At 53.5% G+C, this 22,646-nt stretch overlaps 1 protein-coding gene across 3 annotated transcripts; it reads right to left on the reverse strand.

Moving 5' to 3' along the window:
- Nucleotides 1-3,596: 3,596 nt before the first annotated feature.
- Nucleotides 3,597-21,211, reverse strand: METTL22 (methyltransferase like 22). Of its 3 annotated transcripts, none has more exons than XM_032328224.1 (11): nucleotides 21,125-21,211; nucleotides 17,913-18,078; nucleotides 16,128-16,484; nucleotides 12,610-12,650; nucleotides 12,376-12,520; nucleotides 9,401-9,472; nucleotides 7,970-8,023; nucleotides 7,136-7,216; nucleotides 6,849-6,951; nucleotides 5,035-5,203; nucleotides 3,597-3,705 (listed from the first exon to the last, which is right to left on the reverse strand). In XM_032328224.1, exons 2-11 carry the CDS (start codon nucleotides 18,016-18,018, stop codon nucleotides 3,670-3,672), a joined length of 1,164 nt encoding a protein of 387 aa, XP_032184115.1. In that variant the 5' UTR covers nucleotides 18,019-18,078; nucleotides 21,125-21,211; the 3' UTR covers nucleotides 3,597-3,669. The 3 variants fall into 3 exon arrangements, with proteins under 3 accessions (XP_032184115.1, XP_032184116.1, XP_032184114.1); XM_032328223.1 differs by lacking the exon at nucleotides 3,597-3,705 and adding an exon at nucleotides 3,724-3,889; XM_032328225.1 differs by lacking the exons at nucleotides 3,597-3,705; nucleotides 17,913-18,078 and adding an exon at nucleotides 3,723-3,889.
- Nucleotides 21,212-22,646: the final 1,435 nt, after the last annotated feature.

Genomic DNA, 22,646 nt, shown 5'->3' on the forward strand with positions numbered 1-22,646 from the left:
GACAACCATCACACTAAGTTTTAAAAGGGTCATATCACAGAAGGCTCAGGGGCTGTGGACATCTGGGGAAGGCTTTCTGGATGAAGAAAATAACAAGAGGGGCTGGGTGAGAGGCATCTCAGAGAGTGGTGGGGGTGCTAAGAACATGGTGCATGCTGGGAGGAAGGAATTCAGTATGGCCGACGGGATGGGGCTGGAAAGGTAGGCAGAGGCCAGACCTTGAGGGCCTAGTGGGCTCTGCAAAGCGGTTTGGGTTTTAATCAAAGACCTCTCATGGCAGCTCTCTGCAGTAGATCCTTGACATTTGTGACCGATCTCCCGCCTGAGAAGCAAGTCTCCAAATTCACTCAGATGTGGCTCTTCACAGCAGGAAGATTTTCCGTTCTATTTACATGCTGAAGAATAAATATTTTCAAAGGTCTCATGCATCTGCTCGAAGTGTCCTTCCACTCAATCTTCCCTTGGTGGAGGGGGTGACGGTGGGCCTTCACAGACTTCTGAAGACAGAGTTGCCCGAGTCAGAAAGCTGGGTGTCACCCAGAGCCCCTCTTCTTCCTGTACCTGCCCCCGCATTTCCAGCCTTTCTATTCCCCCCATCCAGGAAATCACAAGACTGAATGCCGGACTGGGCTGACAAGAATACGGGCCTGTGTGGGGACAGAGATCGGGGCCGTCCCCAGGGGTCCAGGGCACTTTTTAGTACTCAAGCCCACTAACTTCTACAGTAGCACAGCCCGTGGTGGTTCCAACAGAACAACAGCTGAAATGCACAAAACTATCAGGTTGACATCAGTCTCTTGGTAGACAGGCTGTAACCTCACTTAGTAGATCATGGACTAAAAAGCCACCAGTTGGCTGCCCAGTATTGCTGGGCTGAATCACTAACCCATGTCGGGTAAGCGACATGCTGACATCTGCTTGGGGACGCTGCATGGAGTTACCACGTGAGAAACAGCACCATCTGGAAGGTCTCGCTGGTTTGAGCTGGGTCCGGGGTTGACTCTCCAGCTCCTTCCAGTGTCTGTGGTGCTGCTCTTTGCTGGGCAGGTGCACTGGCCGAGGGGCGGGGGTGAGTTCCAACTGGCTGTTTCCCACAAGATGCAGTAGACTGCAACCTTCCCTTAGCCTTCTAGGAGCATGCAGGACAGGAAACACAGCATGCACAGAGCTGTCATCCCACTGGGAGGACCATGCACTCAGCTTTTTTGCCCTGGTACCCATGGGGGACACATGTGGCTGCTGTGGCTGAGGGCCAAGATGTGTGTAGGTCACCTTGACACAGAGGTGGCGAGCTGGGTCTCCTATGGACGTTCCACATCAGAGTCATGTAAGGCCAAGGTCTGCCTGTCAACTTATGACTCCCGGAGTCCAGGCCAGCCCACGCGTAAGGGTGTCACTGCAAATGGGCAGGCGCCGTGGTCTTCCCTCTGTGAAGAACTTGGTCTCTGAGGTCGCTTCTCTAGGAATCACGTCTCCCACTGCTGGCAGCCCACGGGATGTCTTGCTGGACTTGGGGTCGGCGGTGTGGAGGATGGCCTGCCTATTCCTCGGAGGGCCTTTCTGGTCCCCAAGACGACTTTTGTGTGTACCGGGGAGCCTGGATGTAAGGCAGCCTGGATGTAAGGCAGGTCTGTTCCGTATGACTTTTTTCATTTGCTCTTTTCACTTCCGAGAAGTAAAAACTGGATGATGCTTTGAATTATAGTAGATCCAGATTAATTCTAGGCACCACTTAGAGGAAGCTTTCAGGCCAAGTGCTTTAGACATGAAAGCGCTCCCCCTAACACGCCAGGTGAAAGGCGCGTCGACTCTATTGCTTGGTGCCAATTACATTTATGGGCTTGTCCCCAGGAGTGCCAGGAAAATGTCAGTTAGTGCTGACACATCGCCAGCTGGGGGCTGTGTCTCGTGGGGCTCTGTTTCGAGGACTTGTTATTAATATGTCCCATTGTGATCTGCAACTCTTTTCAAGGATGGCAAGCCTATCGGGGTTGGTTTTGTGTAGGAACCTCGGGAAATGGGCAGGGTTCAGAGGCTGCGCTTCTCGAACCCCTCGCTGGGCACAAATCACCAGGGTCTTGTCCAAGAGCAGGTTCTGAGTCAGGTCTGGGCCAGGGCTGCTGCTGCTGGTGGGCTGGGAAACTCGTGGGAAAGGGGTGAGGGGGCACAGGCTCCGAGCCCGACTGCCCCGTGGGGTCCATGTGAGGGCGGTGGGCGCCGCAACGGCCCTCAACTTCACGTTTCTCCTACGTGAAACGGCGATCTCTCCTCTCTAGGATCTTGGGAGGATTCAGAGATGGTGTGTGTGGATCTTCTTTCCACTCCCAGAGGGGAGGGTGAGACTTCTCTTGGGTCACCTTCTCTGCATGTTCAGCTGATACCCATTTTTCTTTCCTAATGAAGCTACTGTTCTTCCTGATCGAGATTTCTCAATACCAGCCCTCCTGCCACTGGGGGCTGTCCTGGCCGTTACAGGATGTTGAAGCAGCACCCCTGGCCTGCAGCACCCTCTCTCCCCAGGTTGTGGCAACCCAAAACTTTCCGAACATTGCCAAATGCCCCCTCTGCAGAGTTCAACACTATGTGTCGACTACCTACTTTGGGACAGATCTTATGCCAGGAATGCACTGAGGTTTAAGAGAGACAAAGCCCTGACCCATGGAGATTTTTTTTTTTTTTCCCTTTTAGAGCCACAGTTTTTGCAACTGTTAAATGCATGTAGCCAAGCTGAAGTCCCAGGTGTGGGGAAGATGAAGTGAGTTAATCTGGTGTCCAGATGGAGCCGAGAGGAAGGGACGCAAGGAGGGTATATGGACTGTGGTGGTGGTGGTGGGGGGATCTGCAGGAGGGCCAAGGAAGCAGGACGGTGGGAGCTGGGCTGGGAAGGAAGAGGAGGGAGAAATGGTGGGAAATGGGAAAAGGGCATAAGGCAACAGGGAGGGGTTGAGATGGGGGGCACAGAGAAAAAGATAAATGATCAGACAGAAATATGGACATGTGAAGCAAACAGAAAAAGGAGCCCGAGGGAAAGAAGGGAAAAAGCGTGGGCTCTGGGACCCGGGTCAGCCCCCCCCCGCCATGGGCGGGACCAGGAAGAGTGTGCTTGGGCCTGTTCTAAGCTCACCTGATTTTGGTTATAAAGAATTAAAACTGCAAATGAAGGCCATTTGCCACTTTCTCTGAATGGGCCCTCGCCAGAGGAATGGGGATGGTGCATGGACAGCCTTGGAAAGCCATGAGGCTTCCGTGCCTCATTTTGGTAGTGTTATGATTGCGGTTGTGGTGACCACATTATACACATCTGTAAGCGGGTAACACCGAGGAGCACTAAATGTTAGTGGCCCCAGGTCCCCTGTCCGCCAGGGAACCTGAAGCGCCTGACTCAGGTGCAGTCAAGCTGAGAACACCTGCCCCACCTGGCCACACCTCTCGAGACATCCCAGCGCACACGCGACAAGCCGGCAGCACGGAAAACAGGCAGAGCAAGAATGTTCTCTGGCTGCTGTTGAGACACAGCAGCGACTCCAGCAAACAGTCCTGGGCATATAAAGTACATCTCTCACATTTTAAAAATGATACGATCTCAAACACATTACTTGGTGAGCTTTCGATTTTATTAGAAACATATCCTGAGAACAGTTGAGAAGCCGCGCTCATGGATGCGACAGGTCACGTTACTGGTTCCACAAAGATCTTCCAGAGCTCCTGCAGCAAAAAGAGAAAGCAAATTCCCGAGGTTCACAAAGGAGCCTTCACAGTGTCAGAGAAGGAGTAATCAGCAAAGGACAAGAGTCCCACGGCACACGAACCATGGGCAGCATGCGCGCTGGCACGGGAGCGAGGGGCTGCTTCTGATGGTTGGCGGCTTTGGGCTGCTCTTTCTGCCCTGCTGTGGAAGAGACGCAGGATGGCTAAGTCCTGGCATTCATCCAAGACACACGAGGATGTCACATAATCAAAATGGACCAGAAGAATGGCAGCAAGTTGCCATTTCTCCATTGGGGGAGATCTTAAGTGCCATGTCCCATGACTGCTGAATTTCTTAAGGAGCTGATTTTTGTGGCCGTGTGGTGCTCCTCCTGACATGGGCCAGTGGAGAAAGTCCAATTTCTTAGTGGAAACTGAGTCCTCCCCGGGCCGAAGCAGACTGGGTGCCGTCACAGGGAGATGGGCGGGGAGGCGGCACAGCCGCAAACAGAGCGCTGCTTCTCACGCGCCGCAATCACACAGTCCAGAGCTGGGCTCGCTCGGGGAGCAGGACGGGGAGCCTGCGAGGGAGAGCCCTCTCCCCACTCCTCCTCAGAACTAGGACTAGTCTCCACAGACCCAGAGAAAAGGCACAGGCACGAGGCAAAGAGAACAAGTCATTCATTTCAGACCTTTGGACTTGTAGCTCTTGGGATTTTCAAGGGTAATTTTGTTTCTGATTTCCCCCTGACCTGGGTTTAAAAAGAGTAACAGGAAGTGACGTGGCTATAGGATTAAGCCCCAGCTCTACCGCTGTCTGGTGGCATGACTTGCCCTGTCCCGGTATCCTCCGAGGAAGGAGCTCGGCATGGTCCCTGGCCTGTGGACCGTGACTAGGACAATGACTCTGAGGCCTAGTTTGATGGACCCACTGTGCCCAGCTGGAAGGGCCATGGGTCATCAGCTAAGCCTGCCTAGTCTGAGAGGCCGGCATATTTCCAGGGAAGATGTGGCCTCCTGGGGTTCCTGCATCGAGCATCCCACCAAGTGCCCTCGCGCTGCCTTCCTGTGCCTTCAACCACGCCGTGCTCGGCCCTGCTTCCTCTGGAGCCTGAACTTCCCGCAGGGAAAGAACATGTCCTCAAGTCCAAGGCGACGGTTGGCCCTCACACCCACCAGCAGATGCGGTGACCCCCTAAGAATGGGGAGCCCCCACTGCAGCCTTTGCCTGCTAGCGCTCCTCTGTCCTGACAGCACCAGGGTGCAGGGCCCATGTCTGGAGGACCCCGGGGTCAGCAGTGTCGCGCACACCAACAAGGGCCCACACACGGTGGGGGCCGCACCTACCAGTTGCCGGATGCGCTCGTAGACCAGGAGCTGCGGGAAGGAGACCTCCACCGGCTCCACTGCGAAGCGCAGTCGGCCATCCGCGAGCCTCTCCAGCCGCTGCAGCCAGGAGCGGAAGTGGTCGTAGGCCTCGCACGTGACATCCAGGTGTCTGAGCGTGAAGTTCAGCCTGCAAACAAGCAGCCGACACAGCATGCCTCACATGCTGCTCCCTGACCTCACTTCCCACCGGCGGATTTTCACTGAGCGCCTACGGTGTACTGAGCCCTGAGTGTGCTTCCTTCCTGAATCTGCAGGAGAGCCCGAGAGGTAGACAGGGTCACTGCTTCCATCTTAAAGACGTGGCAACTGAGGCTCAGAGAGTCAAAGTCAGGTACTAGGATACCACCACGCGAAAAGACTGGCCCTGCCCTGAGCTACAAAGCAGGGCAGGAGGCAGACGCAGACCACTGCCGGCCGGCTGGCCTCCCCTGCTTCCTCTGGCACAGACAGCACGCTGGGTGCCCGAGACCATTTCTGCAGTGAGTGTACGAAGGGCAGGGCCTGAGAGCAGTGGGCAGAGAAGGCTGCTGGAAGGCGGTGGGCGGGCAGCCATCAGAGGGGTGACTTCAGAGCATGTCCTCCCGAGCCCTCCCAGTGGGGCTGCTCGGCCACCTCTACACCTTAACCTGCAACACGATTTAACCTGACAATCAAATTCTTTGCTTTTTCCCCTTTTCTTTCCAAGATCTTTAACTACGAGAAATTTCTGACAGTGTGATCAACCATCCCAGCTTCAACCTCATGGCTCCTGTGGTCTCTGCCTCCCCGCACACCCAGATGGATTGTTAAAAAGCTAATGCCAACCATCACAGCGTCTCCTCTGTAAACAGCCATGTGTATCTCGATAAGATAAAGGATCCTGTTTCTTTGTTTCACCTGAAACAAATGTGAGGATAATTCTTCACTATTTCAGTATCTAGTCAGGGCAGGGCTCTCGAGGTTTCCCTTTTTCTACAAAATAAGGATCCAGGCAAGGTCCATGTGCTGTCACTGCTCCTGTGTGCCCTGAAGAAGCTCCTTGATATTATACACGTGAACAGCGCTGTGATGGATACGCCCAGGGGGATGGCGGCGACACAGCCATGATCACTTCCCCAGGGCAGATTTCTAGATGCTGCACTGCTGGGTCGTTAAGTAGGGTTGGCTTCATGGCTTTTTTTCCCTTTAAGATTTTATTTTTAAGTAATCTCTACACCCAATGTGGGGCCGAACTTACGACCCCAAGATCAGGAATCACATGCTCTACTGACTGAGGCAGCCAGGGGCCCTGGTTTTATTTCAATTGCTTTTAGAAGAGCTGTGCCCCAGCACAGGAATTGGAGAAAACAGTGTCAAGTGTCCAGTACTGTGTCACCACAAAACAGACATGCCTTCAGTGGGAGCCCTAATGCCTCAGGATGTGCAAGTGCAAACGTCCTGGAGGGGCTCCGTCTGGACTGGGAGAAGACAGGCGTTCCTGGGGCCCTGAGGTATCACAGAGGGGACATTCACAAAGAGAAGCCCTCGACAGAGTGGTGGCCGCTGAGCCAGCTCTGGAGCACGGGTGTGTTTACGGGCTCGTCCGCTCAAACGTCAGCCATGACGGGTCCCTGCTACCCTCCCAGCCTTCCTCTCTCCTCCGCTGAGGCGGGGGCAGGCAGACGACAGGAGGCCGCATGGGTAAGGGGTGGCATTTGCTGGTACCCAGCAAGTGCTCAGGGAGCAAGTGACAGGACGACACTATTAAGTGCGCTCAGAAGGAGGTGTGTGGTTCTTGGGGGCACAGAGCTCACCTCTTCTCCACAGACAGAATGGCTGTGCAGGCATTTTCCAGTTTGTGAACGAGGCGGGACAGCGTTCTGAACAGAGCGTCGGTGAGGTCGTCATCGTAAAACACTGCGGGGAAGGAACCGGGCAACGGGAAAATGCAACCGTCAGGGAGATCCGTCCCTCAGGGGACCCCGCACACTGCACCTGGTCGCCATGAACGTGCTCACAGGCTGAAAACCGCAGATGGGTGAGGCCGGGCCCCTGGGAGGGCTCCCCGAGGGGCGCGGTCACCATGACGGGGACATCTTACCCTCGGCCGCGAGCAGGATGGTGGTGTGGCTGTATAGGTCGGAAACGTCCTCCTGCGACCAGCTGAAGGGGACCTCCGGGTCTGTGAAAGAAAAGCCATGTTGCGCACATTCAGCTCTGAGGCTGAAAGAAGCTGCGGGACAGGAAACGGAGCTGGGGGTAGCTTGGAATGGAGGGCCCCGCCAGGCAGGTCTGAATCCTAGTGCCCCAGCTTCAGGGCCACAGCTGCCAGGGGTCTGCCTGCCTTGAGAGGCAGGTACTGCTGCCCCCGCAAACTTGCTGGGTGACCCCGAGAAAGGGGTTTCACCGCTCTAGGTTTCAGCTCTGCACCAGAATGGGCATAGTGACGCTGCCCTCAAGGACTGCTGGGGAGGTCGGTCACCTAAGGTGCTCAATGTTTGGCAGGTGACCGAAGTTTTCATACAAAGAGCAACCAGGCACGCAGGTCTAAAACAGCCTCTATAATAAATGTAGAACACTCTCCCACCCAGTTGGCTCTGAAGCCACAAGGCTGACTACCCGCCATGGACAGAGGACAGAGCACTGTGTTGGGAGGCTGCCTCCCAGCCCTGGGCAGGCGCTGAACCCGGAGCAGCCGTCCTCACCTCAAACTCGGGGATTACTGTGCCTACTGTACGGGGACACCGCCAGTCTGAGTGACAGAGCAGGTGGGAGCTGCCTGCAACCGTCATTCATCGGCTGATAGAGCGGAGTGGCTGTGAGCCAAGGGACCGTGGGGACAGCCAGGACCATCTGCTCAGCCCAGGCCATGGGGCTGACATCCCAGAGGTGGGACAAAGGGCCGTGAGTCTGGCAGGAGGTGGGAGATGCGCACCAGTGCACAGGTCGTCTTTGAGCCAGTCCAGTTCTTTGACCTTAACTACACCGCCTGCAAAAGCAAAACCAAGCAGAATGTCCAACTCAAAACAGAGAACAGGCTAACCCTTCCCGTTCTCTGCCCAAACCCCTCTGTTCCTCCAACATCCCCTCCATGTTCCTCCTTCCCTGCACAAATTTTGAGTGCTGGGTCTCTGGTCTGGCACTGGACACAGGGAATACAAAGATTTAGAAGACCAGCAGTGCAGGAGAGGCTGGCCGACCAATGTGCATCAACCAGGCCACGCGGTCAGAGCACAGCTTGGATATGTGCCAGTGGGACAGGAGGAGACAGGAGCTCTGGCTGCAGCCTGGGGTGTCAGGGGAGGCTTCAAAGAGAACGTGAGTCATGTCTGCTCCTCCCTTCCAGTTCTTGTTGACTGGGCATTCAGGGATGTGATGGGGGATCACGGAGACAGGCGCCTGCCCCGTGGAGCGTGTGGCCGAGTGGGGTGGCAGATACTTCTCAACTGGTCACAAAGATGTCAAAATGCAAAGGTCTGAGGTGAAATGAGGCTCTGGTAGGGAACCGTGACCTCGTCTGGAGGTCTGGGGATCTGAGTATGGTGAGGAACTGACATGAGGGGGCGGGACCCTCAGACAGGCCAGGACGGCCGGCACGGAGCGGGTCCTGGGAGGCAGGGGCTACGGATGACAGGGTCAGACTGCTCCGGGATCTGGGGCAGGCAGAAAGGCTCAGTGTCCACTGAGACAGCAATGGGAGACCTCGGAAGGGTCTGAAGCCCGAGGGCTGGAGTGACCTGATCTGAGCAGGTAAGTGACCCCTGGGCTGCTCGGAGAAGGTCTGGACAGGAAGTCTGGGGAAGAGAAGCTGCCAGCATCTCTCACGTCAGCTCATTTCTGCGGGTGCTACAGAAATCCACCAATCAGGCAGACGAGGGTGGGAGGGTGGTCCGGGCAGAGGGAAGAGCACGTGAACTGAGTGCTCGGCTCGCTGGACAGGGCGGGATGGGGGGTGGACAGCAAGGCCATCGGGGGCAGGCAGGAAAAGGAGGCAGGGGTCGGACTAGGAGGTTTGGGAGCCTGGATGTCACCCCAGTGTGGAGTGAAGCGCCTGGCCTGCGTTTTGAAAGGTCATTCTAGATGCTGCATGGAGGACAGCCTCGGTGGGTCAGACAAGAAGCCGGGAGATCAGGTGGGGGCTGATGTGACGTCCAGGAGGGGGAGAGCTAAAGCAGGACGCGGCAGTGGGCAAGGGACGCGAGGATGACGCAAGGACAGAATCATCGGATGCGGAGCTCCGTGAAGCCCAGGGACTGTGCCTCACCCGGGTCTGCACACCCAGCTCCCAAGGTCACGGTACAGGGTGTTCGTCCCACCCCCGAACAGAAAGCCCTCCCTCCCACGGGGAAGAGCTGCTGGGCCTCACCTCCAGCAGCAGTCAGGTGGCCGTTGAGGGCAATGTTTCGCTGGCACATGGCCAAGAGATCTGCACCGACATCTGGAATGACAGAAGGGCACGCCATGAAACCCCGGCCACCACCGCACTCTCATCTCCAGGGTCGATAGCCTGACGGCAGAGAGGTGCAAAATGGAAAGTCAAGTTTCTCCTGTGTCTTTACGGCCAACATGAACTATCTTCACTTTAAGGCCCTTTTTAACCACTTCTCCCTTTGGTAAGAGATGAGGGGGCTGGTGGGGATGGACTGTGCAGTCCAGAGGGAAGGGGTGAGCGTGCCTGTTTTGACTGTGTATGAAAGAAACAGGCATGGGTTTTTTCATGAGATTCACTGAGACACAGAGCAGATTCCTACATGCTGGGGGTGTGCTCTCGGGCATGCTGTTGTGGCCACCCATTTCTCCTGAGCTGCCCGGTGCTCTGATGTGGTGGGGCTTCCCTTTCTCTGCGCAGAACCAATCCTTAGTACTATGCATCCTTGAAGGGGCAGGGGGTGCAGGGCTGTGGGTATTTTACCAAAACTTAATTTTTACTCAGGAGAGTGTACGCTTAAAAGGCACAGAAAGCTGTGTGAGTGATATCTGCCCAGCTCACTATGGCTGTGGATGACCTGACCCCGTCACATCACCACTGAGGACTCTCCATTCCAGGGAACATGCAGAGCCTGGGACACACCTATCCCTTTCCGGGGGCCACTGGGTAGAGAGAACATTGATGGTGTGTGCCTGACAGCACACAACCGGTTTAGCAGCTTGTAAGGCTTTATGGCAGCTTTTGTTCAAATAGATCTTCTGTGGGATTCTAACATATAAAACAGGTAAGAGAGAGCAGCTTTGGCTGAGTGGCAGTGGGAGACCAGAGCCCTGGGGCTGCCCCCCAATTATCCCTTTGCCGGCCCGAGGGAGGGCACAGAACTCCGCTCCATGAAAACCAGTCTGAACCCTGGGTGTACCCCCCACCCCCACACACGTGACAGTGGCCATGTGTATGACCTGGGGCCAGTGCTTGACCTTACTCTTAGTCTGCCCATCTGGATGAAGGATGGTGACAGGGTCCCTGACTCCTGCCCAGGGTCACTGTGAAGTCACCGGCAGGCGCTGAAGCCCATGAAAGGCTTTGCCAACTAGAAGGTGCCGTGGAGATGCAAGCTCCCTTCTTTGTGCCAGGAAACCCCCTCTCAAGGACAAGACAACTTGAGTATATGCTGTTGTTGGGCACGAGGCACAGGCAAAGCTCTTGGGTGGTGCATGATGGCTTGACTCTGGGAAGGGCTCGCTGACAATTCACAGGCGCCCTGGCACGGAGTGGAACCGGGGGCTGCCCTGCACATGCCCAGCCAGCGGCCAACGCAGTATCTGGAAAGTGTGCCAGCATCAGGGGGATCCCTAATTTCCCTTTCCTGTCTCAGAAGCAACAAAATGGGTGCTGTGGGGACAGGAACTGGGGATCAACAAGATGCAAAGCAGAGCAGATGTCCCCTTTCTGCAGACACTGAGGATTTAAAGTGCAGTGACCCCCCCCCCCCCCCCGGTGAGATCCTTCCCTCTTATGAACTGGTACACGCTTTTGGAAAAAGCGTGTGGGCTAGAGTGGGTGTAGTTGAGAGCATCGCGCCCTTGGAAAAGTCTGGGTGTCACCACTGAACTGCAGGTACATGACATCCCATCACTGCTGCGGCGGGGGGAGTGGGGGATTCTACGGCACTTTCTGTCACACTTTAGCAGCTTCTATGTGAGTCTAACGTTACTTCAAATAAAAACTGAGAAAGAAATCACTTGGCAATATGTATCGCAAGCTTAAAAAAGGAGTGCCTGGGTGGCTCAGTCGTTGGGTATCTGCCTTCAACTTGGGTCATGGTCCTAGGGTCCTGGGATCGAGCCCTGCATCGGGCTCCCTGCTCAGTGGGAGGCCTGCTTCTCCCTCTCCCAGTCTCCCTGCTTGTGTTCCCTCTCTCGCTGTCTCTCTGTTAAATACATAAAATCTTAAAAAAAAAAAAAAAGCTTAAAAAGGGTCAGACCTGTTTCTAGGAACCTAATCGCAGGATCAGCAGACAAAGGTGTTCACCGCTGGGCAACTGAGAAAATTGCAAATAGAAAAACAAAAACACCAAAGCACATGGGAACAACCAAAATGTCCAGACACAGGAAAATGTTTTAAAAAAAAAAAAAAAAAAAAGATGAACTATTACCTGATCATTAAAAGTCTTATTTCTAGTTTCTAGTGATTTTGGAAAATATTCTTGAAAAAATGTTTTCCTGCATGTTTGGCAACATACAGCAATGAATAATACATAGTCCAATTTCAGCTACTACTTGGGAGTATGTATACTCAGAGAAAAAGGGGAAAGACGATTAAAAAAAAAAAAAACCATACACAAACAGTTCAAGTAATGGTTCTAAAGCTCTAGTAGCTCTGTCTTATTCACTCCTGGATCTCCTGCATCTTGGACCATATCCGCATAGAGTGGACACTTGCATACTATTGAACGAATGTGGGGATTGTAAAAGTCTGAGTCAATTTGACTTGCTGTCCTAAGAAGTTTCCACTTCTGAGACAAGTACTATAGTAGGCAAGTTCTTCCTAAGCAAGTACTGTGGTAGGCAAGACTTCTATACCGGGGAAAACACCATGAAGCCTGTTTCCAAGCCTCACAAAAAGGTGGAGCCCCCCTGGTTTTCTGAGCCTTCCGTGCTTCCGTGGGCTGTGAGAGATGTGGGCAGGGCAGCGGGGCCTCCTGCACTGTTAGTGCTCTTGCACCTGCGTGCGGTGCTGGGCTATCCCCGCGTTGCTGAGAAATCAGCAGAGGGTACAGAAAACCAGTGGAAAAGTGTGGAAAAGTCAATAGCAGCCAAAGTTCCATCTCTGGCTGTTCTGCCTCACTTCCTGACAGTCAAGCAGGCCCTGTGAGGAGACTACTACCCCTTAGCCTGCGACGGCGGGCCTACCTGTACAGTAAACGGTACGCGCCACGGTGGCTGCGATGATGCTGGCCAGCCCCGTGCCCGCCCCGAGCTCCAGCACGGTGCGTCCCTGGAAGAGGTCCCGCTGGAACAGGATGTAGTCGGCCAGGAGCAGGGCACCCCGCCACACCTGGGGGAGAGACGGACAAGGAATGACAACTGATGTGAGGCTCCAGGGAGACCCTTTGGGGCCACAGGAAGTGGACAGGACCTACCCACCTGCTTGCCAACATCCTCCAGGGGGGTGGCCATGGTGTGCTCTGGACAGGATGGAAACCAAGAGAAAGGGCCGTGAACATGGGGACGGACAGAACACAGACAGACGAGGTGCGTGGCATTCTGCAAACACGGCCGGACGGGTGCTAGAGCTGAGCGTTCTCCAGAGCGGCAGAGACACGGGTCGTGAGACAGTCGGGAGGGGCTGCGTGAGCGTCACTCACATAACTGGGTGTCTCCACCCCTCAGCCTAGAGGTGAGGGTCACTGCAGGTCCTGGACCAGCCTGGTCACCACCCACCCCCAGCCCCGACTTCACTTTACTGTGCTCGGTAACTGCGCGCTAGTCACAGCGTATTTATGTCGTCTGGGCCGGCTCTATGCTGACAACAGTCATGGTGCATTCTGCATGTTTCTTACACTTAGAACCACAACAGACGTCAACAAAGTCAGTTTGAGTATATATCCTATTTCAGATGAACTATGGGAAGGTGTATTCTCAAGCACAAAATGTATTAGGATAAAATCTGGTGGTGGCATGGAGGGCGGGGGAGAGAACAGAAATAGGAGGCCAAAGGGAAAAAGGAACGTGGCAAACATCTTTGCTGGTAACGAACTGGCTGGCGCGTTCTGAAGCAGGTAGAGGATGGCTGTCAAATTAAAACACGCACAACACATGCGCAGTGCGGGGGTGCTCCACGTGCACGTCAGACTTGCCTGCATCAGACTACATGCTTACAACGGAACAGGAGAAGGGACTGAGGGACCGAGGCAGGGCTCAGACCCGCAGGATCGGAAGCAGCCTCCCCGAGGCTCTGCCCTACGAGGTGAGGGGGGCAGCCTGCACGCCCCTGGTGTTTGGTCCCCCAATGCAGGATCTGACATCATGACCCTGAGATCAAGACCTGAACTGAAATCAAGAGTCAGGGACTCAACTGACTGAGCCAGCTAGGTGTCCCTCCCCTCTGGGTACTTTTTAATTGGTGTCTCAGATGGGCCCATAGCTGGAAAACAATGACCTGGTCTGTAGGTCAGAGGAAAACGATGGTCAGGAGACTGACAAATGCTTTGTACGAGGCCCCGTACAGGCACATACTGGGCATTACTTATTAAATGATCACCAAAGGGCAGTATCCTGGGCCCCAGTTTATAGGTGCAAACACAGTCTCTGGGTGGGTAAGACACTTGTCAAAGGTCACCTGGCTCACGAAGGGTTGAGGTGGGTCAAAGCCCAGCTCTGCAGGGCACCAGAGTCCAAGACCTGGTCCCTTCCCAGATGGACGCATATAACTGGGGGTGGAACACCCGGGGGTTACCCTGCAGCTCAAGCATTTAATCGCCTTGCCACGAGCTCTCTCCAGGGTGGGTAGGACTGACGGCATGTTGAAAGGAAGGGCCTTACCATGAGTCTGTGAGATGGGCAGGCCGGAAACCTGACCATACACGGGACTTCTGCTGTGGGACCTTGCAGCCTGCAGGATACATTCCCAGGACGTTAAACACCCAGACACCAGAGGCTGAACCCTCTGTACGGAATAACCAAGTCTGCCACTCCTCTCGCAGGAAGGCCAATTAAGTGAAGGCTGAGAGCAAAATGAGCCACCACAGGCCCCCGAGGACCCCCAGGCCCCCCGGGACAGAACTTCCCAACATGACATAAAAACACAGGCTGTGGTGGGGCGCCTGGGTGGCTCAGTTGGTTAAGTGTCTGCCTTCGGCTCAGGGTCATGATCCCAGGGTCCTGGAATCGAGTCCTACATCAGGCTCCCTGCTCAGTGGGGTCTGCTTCTCCCTCTCCCTCTGCCTGCTATTCCACCTGCTTGTGCTCTCTTTCTCTGTCAAGTAAATAATAAAATATGAAAAATAAACAAACAAGAAAAAAAACCCAAAAAGAACATGGGCTCTGAAATCAGACAGACCTAGATGCAAACTGTCACTCTGCCACTAACTGGCTGTGTGACCTGGGGCAAGTTCCTCACCCTCTCTGATCTCTGTTCCCACCTCTGTGAAACCGGAAGGCTCCTCCCTGGAAAGGCTATGAGGAACAGAGGTAATCATGGAAAACATGGAGTAGGGTTCTGGTGTGAATTCCACATCACCCTTAATGGAATGGACTAGAACACAGCCTGCTTGGTTCCGAGCAGGCACTCACTAACTACCTGTTGCATGGACGTGTGGATGGATGAGAGCGCTGGTGTTTTTCAGAGTGCCCTAAGTGACCCTGTGCCCCTGACCCATGCCAGTGTCCAGGCTTATGGGGGCCTCAGACGCATTGATCAGACTCAACAGAGAGTGCTTTCCCCCGAGATGAGCAATGCTAGGGGAGGCAACAGTCCTGGCTGTGGAGATGGACATGGATTCAGAACCTTCCTCGCTGTCCCCCAGCTGTGGGGCGTCAGGCTTGTGGCTTGCTATCTGTATACACCTCCTGAGCCCCAGAGGAGGGCTGTAGAGTCTTCTTTTTATAAACTGAGGTAGGTCAAACATCTAAACATGACAGGTGCTTAACATCACTGGCTCACTTCCTGCCCCAGCTTCCCATCAATACTGGCATTTCTAATGCGCCGCTTCCAGGATCTAAAATCCTGGTGTCACCACACCCCTCTGCCCGGCGGAAGACGCTTGCTGCTGCTTCTCCACGCCCGCTGGAACTCGTTCCCGCCCCACTCCTGCCACATCCCTACCCCCCCTTCCCCGGCATCTTCTAGTGCCCAGTCCCTCCGACTGGCCTGCAGGCTTCCTCCAGATGGATTCTGGTCTACCTCCCTCTCTCCCTGGCACGCTCCGGCTCCAGAATCTCCCATGGCACCCTGCTGCTGCTGAGTCTTCCCGCAACTCTACCCTGAGCCACAGCTCCAGCATGCTGAGTTGCATCAAAACACTGATGTGGGAGGTGGTGGCAGCAGGGCTCCCCAGGGGAGGCAACAGCGAAGCTGGGATATGTGCAACTAGGAATGTGTTAGGAAACATGAGGCTGGGAGCAGGAAGTACCTGACTGGCTCAGTCAGTTAAGCATCCAACTCCTTGATCTCAGCTCAGGTCTTGATCTAAGGTCGTGGGTTCAAGCCCCACACCGGGCTCTGTGATGGGCATGGAAGGAAGGAAGGAAGGAAGGAGAGGAGAAGAAAAGACTGAAGACAGAATGGAAGGTAGGCAGGGAGGGAGGGAGAAGAGGCTGGGGGCAGGCCCTCCAGGAAGGAAGTGGAACACAGCACAGGCCCACAGGTGAGAAAGCGCACGGAGGGGGAGCACTGAGCAGAGCCGTGTCAGGTAAGGCCCAGTTGCCTGGACTGTATCCTGAGAACAATGGGGAGCAGGAGAGGGACCTGTGCGTCCCAGACAGTTCCTCCTGCTGGCAGTGGCACTACCTTAGCTCAGTTTCAGTGTCGCCACTTCTGGTAACTCGCCTGATTCCACTACACCCTGGCCCGGGCCTGCACACAGAGCCCATGAGCAAACGCCCTGCGCCCTGATCCACACTACAGTGCCGCACCGGTGGCCCGCGAGCCGACCTGGACTCACCTATTCTGATGACATCCTGGGGGCTGCTCTCTCGTGCTTCGTCTGCCAGGGGGTCATCTTCCTCCTGTGTTAGAATCGTGGGATGTACCTTGTCTCTTGGAGGCTCTGCTGGCTCGGCGTCCGAAGCTGCCCGCGGTCTCCTCTCGACGTCCAAATCCCCGTCCTCATCAAGCCGAGCTCCCACCCCCTCCTGGCTGGTGATGTCACTACTGCAGCCACTCCCCAGAGGGGGTCTGGTGCTGCCTGGCCCAGAGGGCGATGTCTGCTCTGCAGGACCCATGCCATGACGGCCACCCTCAGCCCCGGAGTCTGTCTGAGAGTCTTGGTTCCACAGAAGCTTGAACTGGGACAGGAAAACTGGAAGGCAAGACAAAAACAAAAGGAGAATTATCTCCAAGCTGTCTCCTCCTTGCAGAAAATCTGATTCCCACCCGGACAGAGTTTCAAAGTCTGCTGGAGACCTCCTGGTGGAGGCCTAGTAATGGCCACAGTAAAGGCCCATTTGGCTCAGCCAAGAAGCTGGGGCCACAGACAGCAGCTACCATCTGATGAGCATCTATAGTGAAGGTGCTTGGCCCCCATTATCTTAGCCCTCCCTGCTGCTATGAAGACAGGGGTGCCAGCTACTCTTTACAAACGTGGAAACTGAGGCTTCGGGAAGTTAAGGGAGCCGACAAGGCCGCACAGCTTTTGACATAGCTGAGGCAAAACCCAAACCCAGTTCGCCCGACTCCTAAACTCGTGCACTTTGTACTACACTGTTCTACCTCCTAAGGGCTGGAGAACAGGACAAGGACACCGAGCAGCCTTCCCCATCCGGTGACTAGAACGTCATTGAGACGAGTTTCAGTAAGAGTGTGTGTTCCAGAGAGGTGGGCTGGAGGTAGGGGTGCAAGGGTTCGAGAGGACAGTTCTGGACTACAGTCCTCTATCTCCCCAGGATACCTAACCCCAGGCCAGCCACTGATCTGTTCTGGAACTCTGGCTCCTGAATTTAGGGTCCAAACTGGGACACAAGGGAAAGCGGAGCATTAATACACCACAACAAGCTAATACAGAGTGATCAAAGCTGGGGAGGGTGGCCAGGGAGGACCTGTGTGGGGTGACGTTTGGAGTCAGGGCTGGGAGGGAAGAACCTTCTAGGTTAAACAGCAGCAAGGACAAAGGCACGGAGGGAAGAAGTGTGTGCAGTGTATGGATAGAAAGGAGCAGAGAAAGGTTAAATGTGAACACACAGGCAAGGCCTGTGTTGGGCTGGGCTTCACAGGCTGGGGTGAAAAGTCTGATTTTATTCTATGAGCCAGGCCGAGCCACTGGAGGGCCTAAATCAGGGTGCTGATGTGATCTGGATTTTCAAAAGATCCCCTTGGTTGCTGCGGCGATGAGTAGGCAGAGGGTGTGCAGAACAAAGCCAGGGAGCCCCGGTGGGAGGAGCTGGAGGCCCCCAGCCTAGTGACAAAGGGGGCTGACCTGGGGTGGGGCAATGGAAGCCTGAACCCTGTCTCCTGAACGGAACATGGGCTTCCTGAGGGCAGGGCTCATTCCCTTCTACATTTCCAGCATCAAGTCCTGCCCACCCACCCCCCAATCTTGCACAAAGTAGGTGCTCAGGAAAGCACAGGACTTCACTCAATGCAACAAGGGTACTTAGGAAGTGGCGTGAGGGTAACGGTTGAACAATGCAATCTACCTAGTCTTTTACCCAAAAAGAGGAATATGAGAAAGCAGAAAACAAAATGAGATCCACGGGGTGCTGGGCCCCTCTGCACGTGTCCTGGACCTTACCAGGCTGTCCCATGCCATTCAGCCGCACCATGAGGTGCCTGTGGTTCGGGGTGTAGAGGTGGACATCTGAGAGCACAGTGTCACTTTTGAAGGTGACCTCGTCCATGGCTGGGGTGGGGGCCAGCTACCATGGCCGGGCTCTACATGAATCATGGGACAGCAGCACCTGGAAGGCAAGATCAAGTCCTCAGGACAGCTGGTCCCAAAGGGGATCAAGTGTAAACACTCCCCAGCCTGGTGGTAAACAGTTTTGCATCACCCCAGGAGAATATGCTCCTCCTTTTCAATTCTCTTTTATTTTTCCTAAAGGAGAAAGTCTCAGGGCCTTTGCAAGGGAAAAGAATCCAGCTAGAATTGTGTTATTTTGTTTGCAGTGTGTTTATTTTCACAGGAATCTTTTATTTATGGCAAAGGATCTGAATTTCCATTTATACTGATTAATACTGATAAAGGAAAGTTTTCCTTTCAATTTTTTCCAACTTTTTTATCGTGAAAATATTCAAACAGACAAGAAAGTTGAGGGGATAGCATAATATACAGCCATATACCCACTGCTTAGATCCAGTGATGAACGCCTTTTCATATGGGGTCGAGTGATCTGTCTACCTGGGTTTTTGCTCCCCTGAACTGAAAGGAAATTCTAGACATCACGTTTTATCTCAAATTCCTCTACAGTGTCTCTTAAGACATGCTGTCACATAATCATAAGCCCATTAGCAGATCTAAGACCATTTACGATTCCCTTGCACCATTTAAAACCTCATCACTATCCATAGCCGATTTTCTCCATTTCTCATGCAAATATCCTTTATTGCTGGTTTTTCCTAAAACAGTATTCAACCACAATTTACACTTTGCGTTTAGGGACTTCCCCTTCAGTTTTTTTTTTAATTCTAGAAGTTGACTCCTACGGCCCAAATTTGCTGCTTGAAAACATTCTTTTGAAATTAAAAGGGGGAGGGGAGTAGTATCAAAGGAAAAGCAACCAAGGCAATCACCATACTGGTGATGTGCAGATGCGGAAAATTATGCGGGCAACACAGCAATAACCCAAGTGTGGAAAACCACACCTGAGGCAAAAGGGTCAAAACAGGAAGGCTCTCTCTCCAACCAAATGTTCTGCCTCATCAGAAAGCATCAAAGTAGGTGCTTGGGAAAGGACAGGACTTCACTCAATGCAGCAACTTGCAGGGTCATGGGCTGGGATGCTGGGTGGGGCAGGTGTAAACCCCAGGCTCCCACTTTGTGGCTATGTGACTTGGGGGAAATCACTTCACCTCTCTGGGCCTGTTCCTTCAGCTATATTCTCACCCTGAAGTGTTCCTGGGTTGTAAAGAACTGAGCAGAGTCCATGGCCCACAGCAGTTGTTAATTCCTTGTGATGGGGTTGGTTTTAGACATTCGGCCCAAACCTGTCCATAAACCCTGACCTCCTATAGGAGCTGTTCCTACCTGGGTAGGTGTGTGCACTAGCTGTATGTCCTAGGCCTGCCACGAAACCTCTAGGGCCTCTAGTTCTTCAGCTGGAAAATGGGATCATCATAACCCAGGCTGTCCTCACAGTCTGAGCACACATCACTGGAGTTCCTACATTTAAAGACTTGCCACGGGGAAGCCAAAGTTGTATCTGCACAAAAAGTTTTTGTGAAAAGCTGGCCCGTTGTTAAATTAGTTTCTAGGCTGGCTTTCCCACCTGACGCTAGAAGCCAGCATAAAGCCAGTGGGTTGTGAAGTGAGGCTGTGAACCTAGAAAAATGATATAGGATTTCATGGCGGCGGTGAAAGTGACAGAGGAGAAATGCTCCATCCTCACTCAGGCAAAAGCCCTCAACCAGCGAGGACTGGAAAATTAGGCTGCATCCAAAAAGGGGACTAAATGTCTCCAAGTTAGATGTGGCTCTCCCAGGACTGCAAGATGTCCTGGGGGAAAATTGAGAACTTCTTACATATAGTTTTTTGGGGAAAAAAAATCCTCTCTGATTGAAACTATGAACATCAAACATGAACCAATGGATGCTGTTTCTTGCTATAGGGCAATTTTGTTGGAAAAACTACATCCCACAGATGAGCCTAATACTATAATTGCACACCAACTTTTTTCTCAGGTATAGACAAAAACAAAACTCAAATTTTTCATTTCTAGTTGAATTTTCAGTTTTAAAATTCAAACTACCCAGACTTCCTGGAAATGTACCCTACAACCGAGTACCAGGAATTGGAATCCCTTTAGAGGGTTTCTCCTCTAAAGGATCAGGCTATCTGGGAAGAGAGGTGTCTTGTACCTACCTCCCTGCCTGTGTGAGGATTAAATGAGACAATGACCAGTTTTAGGGTTCGGGGCATAGTAAGTGGATAACAAATAACAACAGTGAATACTGATCATTGTAGCAATAATAATTATTACTGAAGAGTGTTTATTGAAGATGGAAAAAGGCAACAGTTTTCTACTCAGGAATAGCTGACTCAGAGTCTCTGTCTGGGAATGCTACATACAACTGGATGTGCTTCAGTGCCGTCTAGAGGAGGAAAAGAACACCCAGACTGCTGATGGAATGATGGGAATCCCCTCGGACCTCCCTAGGGCTGCAGTTTCATCCTGCAGCAGCTTGGCTCTCTAAAGCCGGGGGGGCCAGACTCAGACGCTCTCAGCCTTTCTCCCCTAGGGTCCGCCCAAAAGCAGTTTGCTGGGATCTGAGGACTGAAATACGTGCCCGCCTCCCAGGCTTTCCCTCTGCCAGGTGCCACTCAACTCACTCATTCAACCATGGAGATTTGGGTGAAGTTCTAGGACAGTTCGTGTCGGAGCGTGGGATAATGCAGCGCAGGGAGTGAAGACTGGGAAGCTGGAGGGACCGCGGTCCAGGGCGGCTGTAGCGGCGCGCAGACTCGGGAGTCAGGGGCTCCAAGGACCTCCTCCCCTCCCGGGACTCCTCTTTTTGTCTTGCCGCCTCCCTGAACGCCTCTCAAAAGGCAGTCACAGCTCGGCCTCGCCCTCCCTTCTTAATTCGCAACCGAGGGGGCTGCTTGGACCCCGGACAGAAACCCACCCGACAACAGGACTCCTTCGCCCACCACCATTGCTCGGCAGGGGGACACTGAGGCCCAGTGGGGACTCGGCCTCCAGGTTGGTGGGGGCTCTGTTTCAAGGTTAGGCGCCCTGCTAGGAGACTCCCTGCAATCTCCCCAACCTGCCGCCTCTCCCGAGAGCTTACCTGCCACGGGCTGCAGAAGGAAGTCCACGATAGCCTACAAGCAACCGGCTCAGGCAGCCGCCATAGTAGGCGGCCTGCGCAGGCGCGGCCACGCCCCTCCTGGCGCGCCGGCCGCCGCCGCGCCGTGGCCACGCCCTCCCCCTCCCTCCCCGCCACCCCCCGCGCCGGAGCTGCCCTGGCGGCGGCGTCCGCGTCCGCGGTACGCGTCTGTGGCTAGAACCTGCGGGACTTCGTTCCCGGTACTTTGTGCTTTTCGCCATTCACGAGCCTGACACAGACCTGCCTTGTCGGGCCACGAGGGTCCTCCCGTAAGTTATGGCCCAGCGGCAGCCCTACTTTGTGGTCACCTCTTCCGGGAGACTTCCTTGAGTCCCCGTTCTCCAGCTCATGTAGACCCGTGTCTGGGCTCTTCTCAGTCCGAGCACCTGTGACTCGGGTCGTGAGACCTGCTTACCCGCCTCCAGCACTAGGGTCTGAGTGCATGGGGGGAGAGGAAGCTGCTGGTTCGCCTCTGCAACCCACGCTGGACTTACCCCTGTCCAAAATGGGACAGAGATCAATGCTTGTAAAGCAGTTAGCATCAGCAGCTCAACTTAGAAGTTTTGTAAAGCAGTTAGCATCAGCAGCTCAACTTAGAAGTTTTATATATATATATAAATTTTTTTGAGAAGCTTTTTATTTTTGTAAATTTGTTTGTATTTTTTCACCGTTATATGTGTCCTCTTTAATCCCCAGCCCCGCTCACCCCCCCAACAATTTGTTCTCTATAGTTAAGAGTCTGTTTCTTGGTTTCCCTCTCTCTCTCTCTCTTTCCTTTGCTCATTTGTTTCATTTCTTAAATGCTACGTATGAGCGAGATCCTATGATATTTCTCTTTCTGTGACTGATTTATTTCACGCAGCATCGTACTCTTTAGCTCATTCCATGTCATTGCAAATGGCAACTTCATTCTTTTTGATGGGTGAATAATATTCCATTTTCTATCATCCATTCCTCAGTCGGTGGACACTTGGGCTGCTTCAGTATCTTGTCCCTTGTAAATAGCAGCAATCAATGCTGCTGTAACAAAGGGTGCATGTATCCCTTTGAATGAATGCTCTTGTGTTCCGTGGGTAAATACCCAGGAGTGGCAGTGCTGGATCTTAGGGTAGTTCTATTTAATTTTTTTGAGGAATCTCCGTACCGTTGTCCAGACTGGCTGCACCAGATTGGATTCCCACCAACAGGGCATGAGGGTTCCCCTTTCTCGGCATCCTCGCCAATACCTGTTGCTTCTTGGGTTGTTGATTGTAGCCATTCTGACAGGTGTGAGGTGGTATCTCATCGTGGTTTTGATTTGTAGTTCCCTGATTGCCGGACAATGTCGAGCATCTTTTCATGTGTCTGTCGGCCATCTGTGTGTCTCCTTTGAAAAAATGTTCATGTCTTCTGCCCATTTTTTACTCAGATTATTTTTTTTGGCGGGGGGGAGTGTTGAATTGTATAAGTTCTTTAGATATTTTGGATGCTAGCCCCTTATCAG

Source organism: Mustela erminea, chromosome 20 (genome assembly GCF_009829155.1).
Source record: "Mustela erminea isolate mMusErm1 chromosome 20, mMusErm1.Pri, whole genome shotgun sequence".
Taxonomy (NCBI): domain Eukaryota; kingdom Metazoa; phylum Chordata; class Mammalia; order Carnivora; family Mustelidae; genus Mustela; species Mustela erminea.